Source organism: Molothrus ater, chromosome 9, assembly GCF_012460135.2.
Source record: "Molothrus ater isolate BHLD 08-10-18 breed brown headed cowbird chromosome 9, BPBGC_Mater_1.1, whole genome shotgun sequence".
NCBI classification, from domain to species: Eukaryota; Metazoa; Chordata; class Aves; order Passeriformes; family Icteridae; genus Molothrus; species Molothrus ater.
Window position 1 is genome coordinate 853,256 of NC_050486.2, and position 20,011 is coordinate 873,266.

A 20,011-nucleotide genomic window follows, 5' to 3' on the forward strand; every position below is an offset into this window, starting at 1 on the left:
ATATTTGACATCCCTGAGGGGAAGGATGTTTTCCAAGCCTCAAGTAAAGGAGCACTTTAAGCTCACATAGGCCTCCCAAAAATAAATACAAAAATGCATCAAGGATTAGAGGCGAGAGCTGTCTTCCCTGCTTGAGCAAAGTGCCACTCTGCTGTGTCTGTGCTATGGTCCCCACACTGACCCATGAGCACAGGGACAACCCCAGCCCCATAGCACACACAGATAATCCCATACAGGACCCCAAAGCCCTCCTACAGCCTTCAGGTTCCTGCTCTTAACACCCACCCTGGGGGCACCTGCTGTACCTGGGGACACTTTGTGTCATGAGGGGCACCCAGTGCCTCCACCTACCTGAGGGTGGAGGACATTGCCCACCCAGAGCCTGAGCAGCCAGGTTGTGCCCTGTGGCGTAGCAGGATGCTGTGATATTTGCAGGCTTCCCAGCACTCCATGGGGTAGCAGAGCTGAATTTTGTCTATTTTTGATTTCATTGCATTCCTTCAGCAAAACTCTCATGGGGAAAAGAAAATGTAAGGATTAAAAAAAAAAAAAAAAAAAAAAGAAAGAAAGAAAGAAAGAGAAAGGAATCGAGGGGGAAGCCAGTCCATGGTGGGATCCTGCTGGCATTGCTGAGCCTGGCTGGTGCACAGCATGGGAAGGAGAATCAGCCTGGCAGGCCATCAGGGAAGCTCCCTGCTGCAGGGCACGGCCACAGGCTAGCAGAGAGGCTGGCTTATTAAGCTCGTTAATTAATGATGGGAAGTAAGAGTTGCAAGGGGAGATGGATTGGTGCCGAGGGCGTTGCTGGCAGCTCAGCTGGGCCCCGGAGGAGCGATGGGCACCCCCCAGCTCAGCACCGCTGCTGCTGCACGGGGCAAACTTGGCAAATTGTGGCTGCGAGGGCCGAGCTGCGGGTCAGGGGAGGAGCCGAGAGCGACACCGCTCTGATTTACACCGCAGCCTTGTCCCTAAAGCATCCCGGGGTCAGCTCTCCATGGAAACCGCACCAAAACACGAACACACTGAGCCGGTTCCCGAGGCGGGAGCTGCGCTGCCGAGCCCTCCGTGCCTGGGAAAAGGCTCCGTGCCCTGGGATCGCTGCCAGCAGGGAAAAGCCGCTGCTCCCTGCCGGCCCCGTCCCGTCCCGCAGCTGTGCCCGCTGCATTTCCCAGCTGTGCTGTGCCCGTGGCTGCCAAGCAGCCCCTTCTGCACCGCCCGGGGCTGCGGCTGGGGCTGGCTCCGGCCATCGCGGGCACCGCGGCTCTGCTTTCCCCAGGGGCACGGCCAGCAGGGAGCCCCACGGGGCTCTTGCAGGAGCGTGACAGGAGGGACGGGCCCGAGCAGCAGTTCCCAGAGCCCGTGTTTGGCTTGGCAGCCCCAGCTCCGAGGGGAACAGCTGGATGTCTAAAAGCAGGCCTGGCAGCAGGGCTGCGATCTGGCTGGGGACAGGGCAGCCCCCAGGGGCTGGGCAATGTCCCACACTGCATTCCTGCCCTGCTGCTGCCAGGCTGAGCTTTCCCGAGGACAGCCCCACTCAGGCACTGTGCCTGCTCAGCGAGCCCGGGCTGGGGGGAGCAATGGCATCTGCTCTTTAACTTCTCTCCACTGGTTTCCCACTCCCCAAAACTGGGAAGGACCCATCCCACCGCACCCCATCCTGTCTGCAGGGCCAGCACAGCTTCCTCCAAGGCTGTTGTGCTCATAGCACAGGAACAGCTCCTCGGAGGAGCTCGGGCTCCGCTGGAGCTCCTCAGGCCGGCCCCAGGAGGAGCCAGCTGGGATGGGGCAGCAAGGTCCCACCTGGTCATGGGACCCGAGGGATGCTGTGTGGTGCGTGCAGCCTCCCCCACCTCCGCCCAGAGCTGAGCTGCACAGCACATCTCTCAAAACCTTTATTGTCAGCAAATAACAAAAGTCAGCCCTGCAGCAGCGCAGGGAGCCTGCAGAGAGCGGGGTGCTGGCAGCCAGGGCTCGCTGCCCCGGCCCCCCCTGCTCTCCTGGGCAGCAGCAGGGCTGGGCGTGCACAGGGGACGGGTGAGAGGGGGCACGTGTCATTCTCCAAAGCAAGGAGCACATTTACAACTGCTTATAAATAAACAACAACAACGAGAAACCTCCGGCTCTGGGAAGCAGCGGGGGTCCTGCTGCCCAGGCCAGCAGCCCAATGCGCTCTGTCCTCCAAAGGTGGGGAGAGGGGAGCCCCCTCCCTCCCCCGAGCTGCAGCTGCCAGGTGCCCCCGGCACAGGCTGGGCCTCTGGGGGGATCAGGCTGGGGACACCAACCTAAAGCAGCCCGCAGAGCAGGCTGGGGCACCTGCCTGGGTGCCCCTACAGGGATTCAAAGACAGGGATGTAGGGAGCTGCCAGACCCAACAGTGGAGTGGGCCAGTGGTGGGACCCAGGGACAGTGAGCGCCAGGGCATGGAGCTGGGAAGGGCCAGGAGAAGGGCAGTGCTGCCAGGTGTCACACATCTCCAGCAGCTGGTGAGGAAGAGGGCTGGGAACCCTCACCCCAACCCCAAGCACTGAGGGACAGCCTGGAGCACCCTCCCGTGGTGAGAGTCCTCCCACCACCTTCCCCCATCCTCAGCCCTTTGGGTGCCACCCGCCATCCCCTGCCCACGGGGACACCCCCAGAGCTGCCCTGCTGCCTCCCACACTCGGGGGCTGTGGGAGGGCTGGGGAGGGCAGAGCGCATTGGGAACCACCAGAGATACCTTCTACCTTAGCCTTAAAACACTGAAGCTTATATTAGAGACATGATAATAACCAGGGGCAGGGCTGTCCTGCCGGGAGTAGGGACAGCAGAGAGGGCACAGCTCCGTGGGCAGCCTGGTGAGGCTCTGCTCGGGCTGGGAGCAGCAGGTTAGTACAGGAGGGGCACAGAGCGTGCGGCAGGGCGGGGACGCCGCCTAGGGCTGGTTCTTCGCCTCAGGGTCTTTGTCGTAGATGTAGCTCCCCACAGCTCCGGTGTTGACACCTGCACGGAGCGAGAAACAGCAGGGTGAGGACAGGGCAGGAAGGTGGCAGGTGTAGGAGTGTGCTCTTTGTTGATGGAGTGACAAACCTATCTTTTGTCCCCTTAAAAGGAAAGAAGCCCAGAAGTTTCTCTCCTTGATTAAGTGAAAAGACGCTTCATAGGACTTGGGGGACTTCACCTCAAACTTAAGGACACAAATTGGACAGAAGCCAAAAAGTCCCACCTGGGAAATTAACTAGAAAAGGACATGAACAAAGAAACTAAAGGCTTTTGTAAAGTGTTTTACCAGGAGCAAGAACGTCTAGCACCTGGCTCGGTTTTTCTGTTCGTTATTTTACCTTTTATTAAACCTTTTTGTTTCCAACACTGCAACAGCAGCCATCCTGATGATTTTTATGCCTCCAAGGGTAGCTGAGCTATCTTGGGTGTATTATAGGCCTCCGAGAGCTTATTAGACCTGGCTCAAGGAGGTTACTAGAAGAGGCGTGCTCCAGGGAGATGTCCCCTCTGGCTGGTGGCACGAGCATCGACAGGGGCACGTGTGCCTGGTCTGGGTCCCCTCTTGTGCCCCCAGGCTCTCACTCACCCTTTGGCCCGAAGAGGATCCCGTAGCAGGGCTTGTGGCAGTAGGGCTGTCCATCGTGCTGTGTGGGGCAGAGAGAAAAACCTGTCACCTGGGCTGGGGGCCAGGGAAAATCCAGTGCCCAGGGCGTGCCCACCTCTTGTGCTCTTCCCCTGCAGACACCCCAACAACCCCAGCACTTCCCCAGGCTGAGGGGCTGCTCCTCCCAGCCCTGCCCTCCTGCAAAGGCAGTGGGTGCCATCAGGGTGGCCTGGGACATCTCAGCCATGCCCTGCTGGCATCCCCAGGTGTGCAGGCCAGGGTTCTGAGGCTGGCACCCCCTTACCTCGGCGTGTCCCCCCGGGGTCAGCGTCTTGCTGCAGCGCTCACAGCGTAGGCAGGGACGGTGCCAGTCCTTCCCCAGAGAAGTCACCTTCTCAGCTGGAGTGGGACAAGGAGAGAGGGTCACACCAGCCCCCTGCAACATGCCAAGGGGGAGCATTCCCCACGGGGATATCACAAAATCCCAGGAGAGCCCTCAGGATCTCCAGCCTCCCACATCCCTCCCACCCCTCTGGTGCCTCACAGGTGAGAGGGGATGGCTGAGCACAGCTATTACCACATGGGAGGTGACACAGCAGGGGATACAATGCAGATAAAGCCCTGCACCAGGAGTATATCCAAGAAGACCCATCCCTGAAGGCCCCTCAAGCACATCCCTCTGTACCCACAAACCCCTCTCAGATCCAAACCCCACTCCCAGCCTCTCTGCATGGCCCAGGGTTCCTGCACAGAGCCCATTCCCATGGGGCCATGCCACCCTGTGGGGCCATGACACCCTACGGGGCCATGACACCCTGTGGGGCCATGCCACCTTGTGGGGCCATGCCACCCTGTGGGGCCATGCCACCCTGCGGGGCCATGCATTCCTGTGGGGCCATGCCATGCTGTGGGGCCATGTCACCCTGTGGGGCCATGCCACCTTGTGGGGCCATGCCATCCTGTGGGGCCATGTCACCCTGTGGGGCCATGCCATCCTGCGGGACCATGCCATCCTGCGGGGCCATGCCACGCTGTGGGGCCATGCCATCCTGCAGGGCCATGCCATCCTGCAGGGCCATGCCATCCTGTGGGGCCATGTCACCCCGAGGCAAGCACGCACTGCCCACTTGTCACCTTACCAAAGTAGACCCTCTTGCCGCAGCGCGGGCACATGTTGGGCTCCCCGGTGAAGGTGGTGACACTGGAGGCTGGAAGAGAAGAGGACATGTGCCTGGGAAGTGGGGGGACATCTCAGCCAGGACACAGCAGGGTGGGGTGGGCCCCACACACAAACCCTGCACTCACACCGTCACCAGGCACGGTGGCTCTGTGCTGGCTGCCCCATGGCAAAGGGCCAGGCTGCCTGTCCTGCCCTGCCCCTCACCTTTGCTGGGTCCCTTGGGAGGTGCAGCGTTCACCTTCCTCTCCTCCACCTTCACGGGGTGCTCGATGGGTCCCGGGGCAGTCTGCCCCTCGATCTGCGGCTTGTCGTAGATGTAGGAGCCAGCCCCGCCGATGTTCACCCCTGCAGAGGGGCACAGAGATCCTGCAGTGACCTGGGAGCCCTCGGGGTCTCCATTGTCCCCCCAGCCCCCTGTCCCTCCTCCCCCAGCCCCGCTGAGCCAGGGGCCACTGCTGCACTTCAGCCCCAGCTTGCTTTCTCCTGACCCAGGCTTCCTCCAGCCACCTCTGGGATAGGAGACTAACTCCACCTTCTGTTTGAATGGGAATTTGTTTTTTTAAATATTCAAAAAAAAAAAAAAAAGGCAGCTCTCAGAATAGATTCCTCCCTCCCTCCCTCCTTCCTTCCCTCCAGCATCTCTTCTCTACCTCTGCACAAGCAGACAGCTGGCCTGGGACTGCAATTTGCTGGCTCAATGCTCAGCCCATGCTAGGCTGGCTTCTGGGATGTTGCTGGGGCCACCAGTGGGGATGAGGGGACCTGGCCCCTCCTGCAGCCCCAGGCCCAGCACCCCAGGCAGGGGGGACACACAGGGACGTACCTTTGGGGCCGAACAGTGTGGCATAACAGGGCTTGTGGCAGAAGGGCTTCCCATCGTGCTGGGGAGAGAGGGCAGCGTTAGGAGCAGTGACCACGGCTCCTCAGGAGCACCTTCATCCTCTGCTGTTCAGAGACCACCACGGCCATGCCAGCACCCTAAAATGCACCCAGTTCTGGGTGTGCAGCACCAGCCTAACCTGGCCTGAGCACTCGGGGGTTTCACCTGCATCAAACACTCAGGGGTTTCACCTGCATCAAGCACTCGGGCTGCTGTGCACAGGTCAAGCCCTGGGGCTGGAGCACCAGTGGCCATGGCAGCTTAGCCATGGGCACCTCCATGCCCTGACCCAGCCACGTGGCACTGGAGCCAGCGCAGCATGGCCTCAGCCCCTCAGCATGCTGTGCACAGCCAGGCCACTCTCCATGCTCAGAGCACCGTGGGAGCTCAGCTTCACTGTTCCCTCATCTTGGCCCAAGATCAGAGGCCCCGCACGGGCTCTGGTCCCAGCCCAGCTGCTATCGACCCCGCTATCGTCTGGGGTGATTATCACAGGAAGGCAGGAGGCAGGCGATAAGCCCCAGAACTCCCCGTTTCTCATGGGCCAGCTGGAACCCAGTCCAAGAGAAAAGAAAGAGTGTTTGTGGCTGGAGCAGGGGGCCAGCAGGGCTGCCACACACACTGCCCTGGGTAGAAAACCCACTGGGAGCCTGTGCTCGGGCAGAATCCCACCCCATCTCCTGCTTGGCCCCACTGAGCCCTGCTCCTGCCCCATGCTCCTGCCCTCCATCCCTCTGCTGCAAGGCAAGGAGTGCTGCCCACACAGGGCAGGGTGGCAGCTGAGCAGAGGGGCCGTGCCAAAGCAAGGCATAAATATGAGTGTGCTCGCAGTGTTGCCATGCCAGAGGGGAGGGTAAACATTTAACTGGTCTCCCCGCGACACCTTTCCACCCTGGCCTCCTCAAAAGGAGGGAGAAAAAGCAGGGAAGGGCCAAATCTGCCATCGGCAGAGTCAGTGGGGCTTGGCTGCCATCCCCTATGGGAACAGAATCCAACCTTATATGGAGAAGCAGCAAATCTTCTGGGCTTAACCCGGTCTGGAGCACAGATCCACCTCGCTGGCAGGACAGGCCCCACTTCCCCACAGGCTGGGGGCCACCCGCACAGCTGTCCCTGCTGGTGCCCAGCTGTTCTGCCTGCTAGAGCCAAGCTAAGGAGCTGGTGACACTGTGGAATGACAGGTGCTGTGCAAACCCAGGGTGTCACACAGGGACACTGCACAGCAGAAACACAGTGGCTCCTAAGCCCGAGCAGCTGCAGCCAGCAGCATGGCACCTCACACTCCCCAGTGCAGGGCAGTGGCATCACGCTCCAGCACAGGCTCCGAGCACAGAGAGCACCAGTGCCGAGCTCTCGTTGCCATGGTAACCCAGGCATTCCCCGTTTTCGGTGTTTTTAACCACAGGTCAGTGCAGGCTCTCAGCACACAAACCTCTCCAAAGCTGTGCGATGCCCAAACAAGTCTGCCCAGCGCATGGAGCTTCAAGTGCTTACGGGGGCATGCCAAGCCCCACCACAGCTGCCTGGGAGCCCGGGGTGACAGAGCAGTGTCACCACACGTGGTGCCAGCACCACTCTGTGGCTCGCCCAGGGCTGTGCACAAGAGCACTCTGAGCTGCAGCAGCAGCGTTTGAAGCCTCAGTGTGCTCTCCTGGGCTTGCATGCCGCAGGGACAGCGCCTCCACATGGCATCAGATATCGGCCCCAGCCCTGGCTTTGAGATTTTCGTCCCGCCAGGCCCCCCCAGTGCCAGCACGGCTCCCACCCGGCCTGCCCTGGCAGCTCTTACCTCGGCGTGCCCACCCGGGGTCAGGGTCTTGTTGCAGCGCTCACACTTCAGGCAGAACTTGTGCCAGTCCTTGCCCAGGGAAGACACCTTCTCAGCTGCAGGGGACACGAGAGAGGGGTGAGCCACTGCCCAGCACCCGCCGAGGCCCCGGGGGAAGCCAGGCCTGGGAACCAGGGGGGCTGCACCCCAGAGGGGCTGCACTCGCTCAAGGGGGCCTGCTCACCCTGTGCACTCAGCCACGCTGCAGGGAACAGGAGCCACGGTGCTGCAGCCCCCGGGGCCCCCGCAGCCCTGTGGGATGTGGGCACAACCCCGGGTCTTTGACCCCTCACAGAATGGCACCAGCTCTGAAGAACATTAACCCTGTCCCAGCACCAGCTCTTAAGAAGAACATTAACCCTGTCCCAGCTGGAGGCAGGACACCCCCCAGCTGCTGTCCCACAGCCACACTTTCCCACACGCCAGTCCAGCAACGGTAGCGTTTTCTTCCCTGCTCCCCTGGCTATTTTTATCCGCCACGCTACCCGGAATGACTTCACTCCCATTCAAATATTTGGCGTTTCCATGCCCACCCCGCCCCTGCAGTCACACTCCCCCCACGCACAGGCAGCCTCTCCCCAGGCTGGGAGCCTCAGGCGCAGCTCCAGAGATGCTCCCAGGAGGAGGGGATGGCAGATGGCCTCCACTGTCACCCAGGACTGGACATGTGGCCTGGAAAACACCTGCCCCTTGCCCCCAGCCCGGGAACAGGCACGATGGGTGGATGAGCACACAGCCGCCGTCCTTGCACGGCCACAAACCTGCAGAGCAACTGGCTGCCAGCACTGAAACAGTGACAAAGCACCAGTGGGCAAATTCAGGCAAGGCAAACGCTTTGAGACTGGTTGTATGAATACAAATACAATCCTTCCATCTGGCCCTGAGCTGTAGGTGTCCAGGAGCACCCTGGGAGGCAGCACAGGCTGCCAGTGCTCCTCTTGCATCCCAGCCTTGCACCATCCCCTCTCCCTCCCAGCTCCTGGGCGGCCACGGGCTGCCTTGTGCCCCCCACGGATTCCTGCTGGCCCTCCCTCTGCCCTGCACATGTGCAGAGACAGCTGGAAAACAGTGTGAGCCCGTTAAAGCCACCGTAAAACTAAATCAGGAGAGCCAAATAAAATATTTAACAAGCAAATAAAAGTGCAACCAAAGCTGGCTGCACTCCACGGAAGACCTCCTCCGCGATGTTGGGTTTCCCCCCAGGACCTCAGCAAATGTCACCTGTTTGCATCCAGTTGAGACGGGGGTCAAGAGCTCCCCAAAGGGCAGGTCCTGGTTTCTAGAGCCACCCTCCTCCCAAGGCAAACAGCTGCATCCGGGGCACGTCACAGGGCCAAGATAAGCCGAAACAATGCCATCATCACCCAAAAATTCCATCTCAGTGCAAAGCCAGGGTGGGAGGGAGGGGCAGTGTGACAGAGCAGAGCCACAGCCATTGCACCAGGGTGCACAGGAGACTCCTGAGAGCACCCCAAGCAAGCACACGAGAGATGGACTCTGGGGACTCACATCGGTTGGAAGAAACTCCAAATCCACCTCCTGCTGATGACGCACAGGCTGTAGAACCAAACCCAGGCAGGAGCAGACAGCAGGGCCAAGGGATGCCCCACCAGGTTTCCCCCCAGGGAAATGCTGGGCCTGCCTGCCCAGCATTGCCAGGGCTATTCCCTGCTGGCTCCAAGCCCAGGGGCTCGGGAGGGCCTGTGTCTCCCTAGCCCCTCACAGAAGGCAGCACACGAGGAAGAGACCAGGGCCAGAGCTGCCCTCCTTTTCCTCTGCAGCCGTCATCTGCCTCTGGGAGCAGAGAACCAGCTGCAGGGTGAACAGCCCCCAGGTCCCCCAGACCCCAGGGATTCCCCAAAACCAGGGGAATATGGAGGTCCCAGCACCCCACTGCCGTGGGGGCACTGCAGGAGCCCTGCATCCTCCCAGCCCTCCAGCAGGAAGGTTCCTCCCCGGGTGACCAGGGCAGGAAACCGAGCGTGATGGGCTGAAAGGCGAGCCAGGGGCTCGGGGCCAAGGAGCCGCTGGGCTGTGTCACGGTGGATGCACACACAGCCAGGCCGGGCTGTGCTCCCCCTGCCCCGACCCAGCGCCGCCACGGGTACAAAGCAAGGAGGAAGCTCCCGGCGGATGTTTTCCAGAGGCCATGGCAATTATAGCTGGCCACAGCCCCCACCAGCTCCTTCCTGCTCCCGCGATACAAAGTGCTCCCCCAATGAACCCCCCCCCCCCCATCCCAAGAAAAAACAACAAAAAAAAACCACATTCAGCAGATGGAAATCCTGGCTCCTCCCTGCCAGATGCACCCCCCCTGCCGATGCTTCCCTGAGGCACGCAGAGCCAGAGGGATCCCAGCGGGGCACGGGCAGGAGGGACGGGAGAGCACCCGGAGCACCCCGGGCACAGGGACAGCCCGGGAACCACGGGGGCTGCCCTCGCCTCCAGATGGAAATGATGGAAATGCCGCCCAGGGGCCGCTCGGGCATCCTCTGGCTGCAAACAAGGATTCCCGGGGGATGCATCCAGGACCGGCACAGCCGGGATGGCTTTCCAGAAGGCATTGTTTGCACCGAGCAGAGGAAGCAGCTTGGAGCCGCTCCGGCCCATTTCCAGGGCAGCAGCCTGCGGCCACACCATCCCATAAATCACCGCGGAGGGAAGGGACCAGCGCCCAGATTTCCTGTCACTCGGCCACAGCTGCTCCGCTGTTGCATCAGCTCCAGAGGAAAAGGCTCTGGCCACATCCGCCTGCTGTCGGGGCAGCCCCTCAGAGCCGCCCGGGCGGGCAGTGCGGGCCGTGCCCAGCTCCGAGCAGGGAGCAGGGGACGATGGCACGGGGCACACGTGTCACTGCAGCCAGCCTCTGCCACCCATGGCCGTGCTGATCCCCCTGCTCTCCCAGCACATCCTGCTCTGGCCCCCGAATCCCCCCTGCCCACTCAGCCCTGCAGCTGCCAGCTCTAAACCAGCTGGGCAGCAGCCCTGGAAGGGCAGGGGTGAGGATGCTTGACTGCAGGAATTTGGCCTCTGCCACATGTGTGTGGCTCGGGGGGTTTGCCAGCCCTGCGTGGGTAGGCACGGGGTGCCCATGGATGGGTGGGCACGGGGTGCCCAGAGGAAACAGCCCGAGGAGAGGTGGAGGCACACGTCTGACTGCAGGACGCAAAGGCTGTGGGGTGGGTTTGCTCCGTGCAGGCTGTGGGGTGGGTTTGCTCTGTGCAGGCTATAGGGTGGGTTTGCTCTGTGCAGGCTGTAAGGGTGGGTTTGCTCTGTGCAGGCTGAGGGGTGGGTTTGCCCTGTGCAGGCTGTGGGGTGGGTTTGCCCTGTGCAGGCTGTAGGGTGGGTTTGCTCTGTGCAGGCTGTAGGGTGGGTTTGCTCTGTGCAGGCTGTAGGGTGGGTTTGCTCTGTGCAGGCTATAGGGTGGGTTTGCTCTGTGCAGGCTGTGGGGTGGGTTTGCTCTGTGCAGGCTGTAGGGTGGGTTTGCTCTGTGCAGGCTATAGGGTGGGTTTGCTCTGTGCAGGCTGTAAGGGTGGGTTTGCTCTGTGCAGGCTATAGGGTGGGTTTGCTCCGTGCAGGCTGTGGGGTGGGTTTGCTCCGTGCAGGGGATGCACCCACGCTGCGAGGGACGGCAGGAGCAGGCAAGCAGCCGAGGGGGCTGTCAAGGCACACTGATCCCATGGCTCCACAGCAGCCCCGCCCCACAGACAACGCGGCTCAGCCCTTAATTACCCGCCGTGCCCAGACAAAGCAGCTGGCACAGGCCAGAGGTGGGTGCATCTTCTCAGGATGGGAAGAGAGCATCCCTCCTCCCAGTTTCTGTGCCGCCGGCCGCATGGAGCCGGCCCCAGGCCCTCGCACAGGTATTTCCACAGCCTGACGTCAGTGCTGCTCCCAGGCGGAGCCTTATTCAGCGAAAGGAACCACAACTGCAGCTGCATCTCTGCAAGGGCTGGGCTGTGCCCCATCCATCCACCACAGCCCTGGCAGGGCACGGGGGAGGGCTGACAAAGCCCAGTCTGGCAGTAAGGATGCCAAATCCCCACTGGGATCCAGAGACAGGCATCCCTGGCAGAGAGGGATGCTGTCAGACTGACTGTAGATTCACTTCAGAGCAGTTGCAGACAAAGGAATGGAGAAAGAAAAGTGCAAGGAAAGGAGCCTGGTAAATGGCTGGAAACAAAGCCGAGAGCCATGAGCCAGCAGCCTCATCCCTTCCCCAGTTCCTCACTAAGTGGCCAGGAGATGGAAAAGGTGGAAGGACAGGTTGAGGATTTCCTGCCCTTGCCATGCCAGGCCATATCCCAGGCACGCTGCCCTGCCCGGTGTCTGCAGTGCCCTCCCATGCCCCAGCCCATCCCCAGCCCTGGCACAGCTCCTCTCCCCCATCCACAGCCGGTGCTGACGCTCACACCGCACCCTGATTTGTGGCCAAACATATATATTTAGCTTCCCTGCAGCAAGGCAAGGCAAGGCAGCCCTCCAGCTCTCTGGGCTCCCTCCAAGTGTGCAACAAAGCCAGCTCAGTACGGCCTTGCTGCAGAGCACAGCCAGGGGGAACAGGGAATATCCCAGGGGGGATCCCACTTCCAGCCAAGGGGAGAGACAAGGGCTTGAGCCCCCGTGTAGCTGAGCCACTTGTGTGCAAGGGGAGGTTGTTTGATTTCCACCCCAGCCTTGGTGCTCAGCACTGCTCCTGTCCCCTGCTGCTCCCTGCCTCTCCTCTGCCACAGCCTCACCTACTGCAGGCAATTCCCTGGCCAGGAGGAATCTCCTGCTCTGGTTTGCAGGGCAGCCTCCAGCAAGTCCCCCACCATTTTCCACAGGGCTTCATCAAGCAGCATCTGAATGGGATGTGTGTGAGGTTGGGCAGCCTGGCTGTGTCTGTGCTGGGGGAGGATCAGCAATGTTTCCAGCCAGGCACTAGCTTCAGCCAGGGCTAGCTCAGCCAAGGAATCAGCTGCTTTCCATGGCAGCCCTGCATGTGAGGCATGGCAGGCAGGACCCCAGGGGGGGCAGGGGATGCAGCCCACACTGCCAAGGGACACCACCACAACAATCAGAGGCCCACCTGCAGCCCTGCCCTCACCCAGCACACAGGCAGGGCGGAGCAGGCAGTGAGAGCCGGGCACAGGCAGGCACACACCAAACACTCCCTGGGTAGCTGCTGGCTCAGAGCACACTGTTCCTTCTTTCTGCACTCTGAGATGTCCTCTCTGGCAGGCAGTGCCGGGAGAATAAGACAGTTTCCTGGCCCGTTTCAGCAAGAGCAGGATTCTGGGACACGCTGGAGCAGCCAAGCTTGTCAAAGCACCCCTCCTGCCCCATGGCTCCTCACCTCCCCACCCTGCTGGGCCCCCACAGCTCCAAGCAGGGTTCAGCCCAGGGCTGAGGATGCTCAGGGGCTACAGCACTGAGGCTCCCCACCAGCAAGTGCACAGCAGGACGGTGGGACAGCTCTCCCCATCCTCATGCCAGGACCCATCTCCCACCATCACCTCCCTAGTAGCACCAGGGCCCTTGGCAGGAGCAATGGGCACCACCACAACCAGGAGTGGCAGCACGGCTCATGCTCCAGGCTCTGTGTTCGATTGCAACACTGGTGTGACAGATTTTCCATTACTCCTTGCTTGGGCGTTCCTGCTCCACCTTTCCCTGCCTTTCCTTTCCAGTCCCATCACCTCACCTCTCCCCATCCCTGTGCTCCTGCCAGGGAGGGAGGGAGGATGGGAACATGGGGACCTCTGTCTGCCTAGAAGCTGGGACACGGCTGCAGGACTCCATAACCCAGACACCAACCCAGACCAGCCCTGGGTTGCACAAGGCTGCCCCCAGCGCCCACAGCCCTGGGGCAGCACCGCTCCCACTGCTGGCACTGCCAGCACCACCCTGCCAGGAGCCCCAGCAAAGCCCAGGACATAAGAGCAAGGGGACCCAGCCCTCACACCGCCCCATTCCACACTCCCACAGACCATTTTCTGTAGCCCGTGCTTTTTTCCTGAGGGAAAAACTAATGCTAATCAGCCTGTTCTTCAGCTTCCCACAGAGGCATCCCTCCCATGGGCAGGGCTCTGCGCAGGGAGCAGGGAAGTGGAGCATCCTTAGTTACCACTCTGCACGGTGCCCTGACGCTCCCAGGCCCGGGAGGAGGCAGTTCCCGAGGAGCCCATCCCGCTCCGTGCTGCAGGGCAGTGCCCACACGGCCTGGAGAGCCGCATCCTTTGTTAGCGACGGCTGGAATGGGAATCCAGCCCTCCTGCCGCTCCTGCCCCACCGTCTCCCTGCCCGGAGCCAAGCACAGCGGTTACTCATTAATTGCAGAGTGGCTTCTGCAGCTTGAATTTCGCCGGGCGGCCCCGGCGGTGCTGTGCTCGGCAGGGAGAGCACCCCGGATCTGGCTGCACCCCGTGTGCCCCCGGGGTGCCCCGGCACCTGCTGCGGGCCCCTGGCAACACGCTGGGCTCGAGCCTTCCTCATTTCCCAGCTGGATGTGTCCGTGTCCTCAGCGCCCCTCTAGAATCCCACCGCCAAACCAGCGCTGGAGAGCAGCTTTATGCCTGGGGGCTACTGAGTGACTCCCACCTGCTTTGGCGATGCCCCTTTCGGAGCAAACAGAGCAGCAGCCTCCCCTCAGCCTCACAGCCCCCAGCCCGGGCAGCGAGCGCCCCAAGAGCCGCCCGCAGCCGGAGCCGCCGCACGTGTGCTCGCAGCATCCCTGGGGCTTGTGCCTGCCCCGTGCTCGGGACGGGAAAACAGGAAACCCCCTGCTGCCTCAATCCCCTGCTGCTCTGGGAAGAAAGGATGGGAGGCGACAGGCTTGGCCAGGGCTCCCGGTGACCCTGCAAAACTCATTTAAGGCTTAGCAATGCGAAAGGGAGCTGGGGAAATGTGTGGCTGTTTGGCTGCAGGAGACTCTAGTTCCCCCGGAGCTTCCTGGCAGCAGTGAGAGCCTGAAGCCAGCCCCGAGCCCAGCGCTGCCACCTGCCCGCGGGGACGGGACGGGAATGGCCCCGCTCCCCGGCTGCTCCTGACTCTCAAACGTTCACTGCATCCAGCCAGCCTCCCAAAGCAGGAAAGTTAGCCCCAGCCGTTCCTGGAAACAATGTCACAGACCTCCTTTCAAAAAAAAAAAAAATTAAAAAGGGGAAAAAAGCCAAAAAACTATTTTTATATTTCCCCGTGCTTTTTAAAGGAAAAAAGCTCATTCTGTAGCTCAGGAAACGCCCACATCCTCCTGACTGCGCAGGGAGGAGCCCATTGGATTTTTCCAGGGAGCATGAAGCAACAGGCATGCTGGAAATGAGTTTTCCATGGGTACCCGGGAGTGCGGGCGCTGGGAGCCGCTCGGCTGCGCGGGGCCGGGACGGGAGCCGGCGGCGTCTCTCACACATGACCGGGGCTGCAATCCCAGGCATTCGGGCAGCCCGAGCTGCCAGCGCTCATTCAGCACGGCCAGGGAGGCTCCCGAACAAGCGGGGCTTTATGAATCACCTCCCCGCTAAGCTTCGGGCCGGCCCAGGAATTCAGGAGCGACACCAAAGCCCGGACGCGGAGCTCCCATCGCCTTCCCAGCGGAGCACGCCCGGGGTCCGCACCCCGGAAAGACGGCTCAGGATTTGCATGGAGCTTCCATGCATTGAATAAACGGACTCAGGTTTATTCTTCCAGAGCCTGGGCGGTTCCTCAAGGGAAACCCAAGGTTCCTCAGCTCTAAGCACAGAGAAGTTTTTTTGCTCCCGTTTCAGCTCAGCGCTACCTCCTCTCCCCAGGTCTCCCTCGAGGGCAGCATTCCCTGCGGGAAGGTGTGGGATGGGGGCTGGCACTGCCCCGCTTCCAGGCACCTGCCTCCAGGGCAGGGAGCAGCAGAGCCCGGGACAGGGACCACAGTACCCACAGAAACCGTCCGGGAAGAGCAGCTGGGGCAGGGGCTACAGCCTTGTTCCCCCCCAGACCACATCCTCAGGAGACCCACAAGTGCCCAGGACATGGGAGGAAAAAGAGCAGGGACACTGCTGGGGGCTGGTGCTTCTCCTCCTGGCACAGCCTGGCCTCCTCCTCGGGTCCCTGAGCCCAGCCCTGACACCCCTACGCAAGGCAGGCTCATCCCTGGAGCCAGAGGAGCAACTCTGCCCCCGGGTCAGTGCCCAGCTGGCTGGGGAGGCACTATTTTTTGCTTAAAAAGGAAAAGATTCATACAAAGAAAGACATCCAAGGGGCCAAGCCCTTCCCACCCACACACAAATAGGTTTATTTAAAGGAGGAAGACAGCAAATTCCTATTTCCCTGTGTTTACTTGGAGATGGCCGGAAAAGAATGAAAGCACCGATGCCTCCAATGCTCAAACATCATTTGGTATTTCTCCACCAAACAAACACACTGAGGCAGCAGGGGCTGGACCCCGGAGCATGGGGGGAGATGAGTAGGGAGGGCTGTAAGGAGGCAGCGCCAGCTGCAGCCCGCGGTCAGCTCGGGCTGGAGTCCTGGATCCATCCCCAGGGCCACCCCGAGCTCACGGTGCAGGCCCGAGGGTGCTCACCCAGGGCAGAGTCCCCGCCGGAGGCTCCGGGCTGGGGCAGCTCCTCGGGAGCACCAAGGCCGGGGATGGGATCCGCCGCTGCCCCAGCCTCGCTGCGAGCCGGGCGGCGGCGCTCAGCCCGCGCTGCCTGACCGGACACACGCCAGCCCCGCTTCCCAGAGATCCCGACCGGCCACAACCCCAGGCAGGGCCCTCGGAGACCTGCGGGGACTCGCTGCTGCCCTAACCCAGCCCAGGCGTGCTGAGATGGACCTCCGAGCCCAGGAGCTGCCTTTGAAAAAGTCCCGTAGAAACCCCAAACCCTTCGTTAGATCGCCCAGCTGGGAACAGCCCGCTGGGGGCTGGCTGCGCGGCGAGACAGGGAGGGGTGAAGGGCACACCTGGGGCCAGGTTCGCAGGGAATCAAAGAAACCGGCCGCGAGGAGGTTTTGTTTGCACCTGCCACTGCCAACTTCCCCGCCCCAAGAGATCCTCCGGATCACGGGAGCCCCATCCCGGTACCGGCCGGGTCAGGTGGGCTGGGTCCCCCTGACCCAAGGCAGCAGCACCTGGGGACAGGAGCCAGCCCCTCTCAGCACTCCAGGTGCGGGCACACAGCCCAGCCAGGGCTCCTCACCGCCTGCTCCCCCCTCAGCCCAGCAAGGCCGGGACCACCCAGACCCTCTGTGCCCCTGCCCCAGGGCCGGCGGGCAGCAGCCTCAGCACGGCCGGGATGCGGAGCGGAGGGGCCGCGGCCGCCCCGGGGGGAGAAGGAGCCGCCGCCGGGCCGGTCCCGGGTGAGCCCCGCGGGGAGCGCGGCGGAGCGGACACCGGGGCGGTACATCCCAGTGTGGCAAAGGGGGATGCACCGGGGCTCGGGGGAGGGGAAGGCAGCGATGAGCGCCGGCTCTGGGCTGGGGGAGCGGTCTGAGGTCCCGGGGATGCGTCTCGGGGCGGGGAAGGGGATGCGGGGCCGGGCCCCGGGGATGCGCTCACCGAAGTACACGGTCTTGTCGCACTTGGGGCACTTGGATGCCATGGCGGGAGAGCGGAGCCGAGCCGAGCCGTGCTGTGCCGAGCCGTGCTGTGATGTGCCGCGCCGTGCGCCCCGCTCCGCCCGGCCCCCGCCCACCGCCGCCCGGGGGGAGCCGGGGCGGGGCTGCCCGCCGAGCGACGCCGGGCTCGGTACGGCTCGGCACGGCCCGGCTCCAGCCCAGCGCAGCAGGTGCCCGGCCCCGGCGGCGGAGAGAACACCCCCTGCCCTGTCTCCCATCCCCAAAAGCTAAAATCGGGACACGAGTGCTCCCGACTTCCCTTGCCTGGGAAAAAAACCTCCATAATAAACAGGTTGTAGTTGAGCGACGCGACTTGTGGGGTTTTACCAGCTCCAAAGGCACCGGCCGGGAGCCTCCCCGGCTGAGTCCGGGACATGAGTGGGGGGTGGCGGTCCCGGCCGGCGGCCGCAGAGGGGCTCGGGCATCTCCCACCGCCCGCGGGAGCGCGCAGCCCGTCCCCGCCCCAGCCCCGCTCGCTGCCCGGCTCCAGCGCCCGCATCCCCCGGCTCCCGGCGCCATTCCTCTCTGTTGCCATGGAAACTCCCATCTCGAAAACCCCTCCGGCTGCGAAGGGATGCTTAGGGAGCCGTGAAGCCGCGGCGAGGATACCCGAGGAGCCAGGATGCCGTGGCGAGGCAGGGGAGCCCCTCCGTGCCCGGATGGTGCCCCGCGGCGGGACTGCGGTGGGCGCAGGGCAGGGGTGACAGGGCTTGGTGACAGAGGTGGTGACAGGGGCGCAGGGCCCGCGGCCGGGGAGCTGCCGTGTTGGTAAACAGGACATCTGCCGCGCCGCCAGCGCAGCCCTGCATTATTCATCAGCGGCAGCCTGGCTCTGCTCCGCCGCCATTGTCACAGAATTCCATTCCCTGCCGGCAGCTGCTGCAGCTGCCAAGCTCCCGCCCGGCCCCGGCGCAGCCTTGGGAAGGGAACCCGGGCTCCGGGACGGGACACGGCGACCCTGCCGGCAGCACGGGGCCCGGGGGTGCCCGACAGCGGTTCCTCCACAGCCCCTGCACCCCGCGGCGCTGGAAGGCCCAGGCACCCCTGTCACTCCTTGGCCAGCTGCTGTCACAACAATGCGTGGCTTTGTGGCCACGGGGTCCCTGCGGGGCAGGTGGCAGCGCTGCTCCCACGGCCCCCGGGAGGGGCTCAGCCCTGCGTGCCCCACCGCGGAGCCAGGGAGTCCCAGCCCGGGCCTGCAGCCACCGGGGAGGGCAGGAGCTGGGGTTTCGTGGAGCTTCTGGTTTCCAGAAGAGCGACTGCCTGCTCCAGAACAGTCCCAGAGCACTCCTGGGGTCTCTCTGTGTGCCCGGGTTGGCTGCAGCCCTAAAGCACCCCAGGGCAGCGGGCAGAGCCAGCACAGCATCCCTGTGCCTGCAGCAGGTCACGCACTAAAGGGACAGCCTGAAAAGGGTCTCCTGTCTAAATCCTCCCCATTGTGAGGCGGCCTCAGCTGGTGTTCCAGCCCTGGGGGCTGAGGGGTGCAAGAGGAGGAGGAAGAAGGCTGCATTCACCCTGTGGCCTGGGTGGGGGGGCCCCAGGAGAAAGCCTGGGCACTGCCACGCTGCAGAACCAGCACCCAGAAGGTGCCGGCCAAGGGCTTTTCACACATAGAGGCTCGGGGGAATTAAGACAAATCACCTGAAGGTGTGAATCCCTGCCTGCAAATGCGCTAAATCCCAAGCGGATATGCTGGTCAGGAGCAAAGTGGCTTTAGCTGGTCGTGTCTTAATCTCCCCCGATTTAGGCTGGGCATGCTCCTGCACGGAGGGCAGGGATGTGACAGGTGACTCGGGTGCCACAGGCGGAGCCAGCAGGGATGGCCGAGCTGCTGTGGGGACAGCACGGCCAGTGCCAGGGGGGACAGCCCGCTGCCGAGGGGACACAGGATGCTGGCAGGGGGTGGTGGCACGTGAGGGACACCCCCGACCCTGCCTGTGCCTCTCCCCGGCGAGCACATTAATAATTTTCACCAAAGGATGCGTTTTCCGTCAGAAACTGGAGGGGCCCATCCCTGCCCGAGGGCTGAGCTGGAGTTTCCCTGGCAGCGGGTGACAAAGGCGCCTTTCAGCGGCCAGGGGAGGTCTCTGGCACGGGCCGTGCCCCCTGCAGCAGTGCCCGGGGGTGTCCCAGCCGAGGGGGCCGTGTCCCCAGTGGCGGGAGGTGACGCATTTTCCTGCGGCCCTCGGGATTTCCTCAGGGAGGCAGCAGCCTCCGGCCTGGGGCAGCCTCACCGCGCCGGGGCACTGCCCGTGCCCTGCCCGTGCCCCAGTCCCCGCTCCGGGGCTGTGCGGGGCCTTTCCCCCGCCATAAAGCCGGGCTTTAACCCGGCCACTTCCCTCAGTGCTGCGGGGAACGGAGCAGGAGCCGCATCCCTGCAGCATCCCTCCTCGGCCGCAGTGAGCCCGAAGCAGGCCCATCCTAAAGCCCATCCTAAAGCCCATCCTAAAGCCCATCCTAAAGCTGCTCCTGCAGCCCTGTCCCGGCAGCAGCGGCTCCGCAGGGCCCGGCAGGGGCTGCGGGACACGGGGGGGCTTTGCCTTTGGGCTGGCCCTGGAACAGGGATCGCCTCCACCGGGAGCCCCCAAAAGGTGCGAGGCTGGGACCCCTGCCCAGGGCAGGGCAAGCAGAGAGCTTTGTGCAGAGATTAAGGGAAAGTGAGGAATAAATAAGGAATAACTCCCTCAGACTGCCTCTCCTTTGGCTCACCTCTCTCCCCCTCCCCGCACCGACTCCCCTCAGCTCTTTTTTCTTCATTCAGATACAAATACCACAAAAACTCATGGACCAGACAGAGCTGCTCCTAAGGGGAGTTGGAAAGCCTTCCTCTGCTCTCATGTTTTCTGGCACCTAGGACCCCTTGGATTTGTTACAGGGCAAGAAGAGGTGGGGGGGGGGGGCAGAAATAAAAGGGGTTATGAGAAAATCCCCTGCTGCTGGCTTGGTGTGCCCAAAGATCAGTGATCCCTG

At 62.7% G+C, this 20,011-nt stretch overlaps 1 protein-coding gene across 1 annotated transcript; it reads right to left on the reverse strand.

Annotated features, from left to right (window-relative positions):
* Positions 1 to 1,879: 1,879 nt before the first annotated feature.
* Positions 1,880 to 17,116, reverse strand: CRIP2 (cysteine rich protein 2). The gene is made up of 8 exons (XM_036388076.2): positions 16,983 to 17,116; positions 7,433 to 7,527; positions 5,587 to 5,644; positions 4,968 to 5,108; positions 4,723 to 4,791; positions 3,888 to 3,982; positions 3,566 to 3,623; positions 1,880 to 2,979 (listed from the first exon to the last, which is right to left on the reverse strand). The coding sequence occupies exons 1-8, from the start codon at positions 17,023 to 17,025 to the stop codon at positions 2,912 to 2,914; spliced, it is 627 nt and encodes a 208-aa protein (XP_036243969.1). The 5' UTR covers positions 17,026 to 17,116; the 3' UTR covers positions 1,880 to 2,911.
* Positions 17,117 to 20,011: the final 2,895 nt, after the last annotated feature.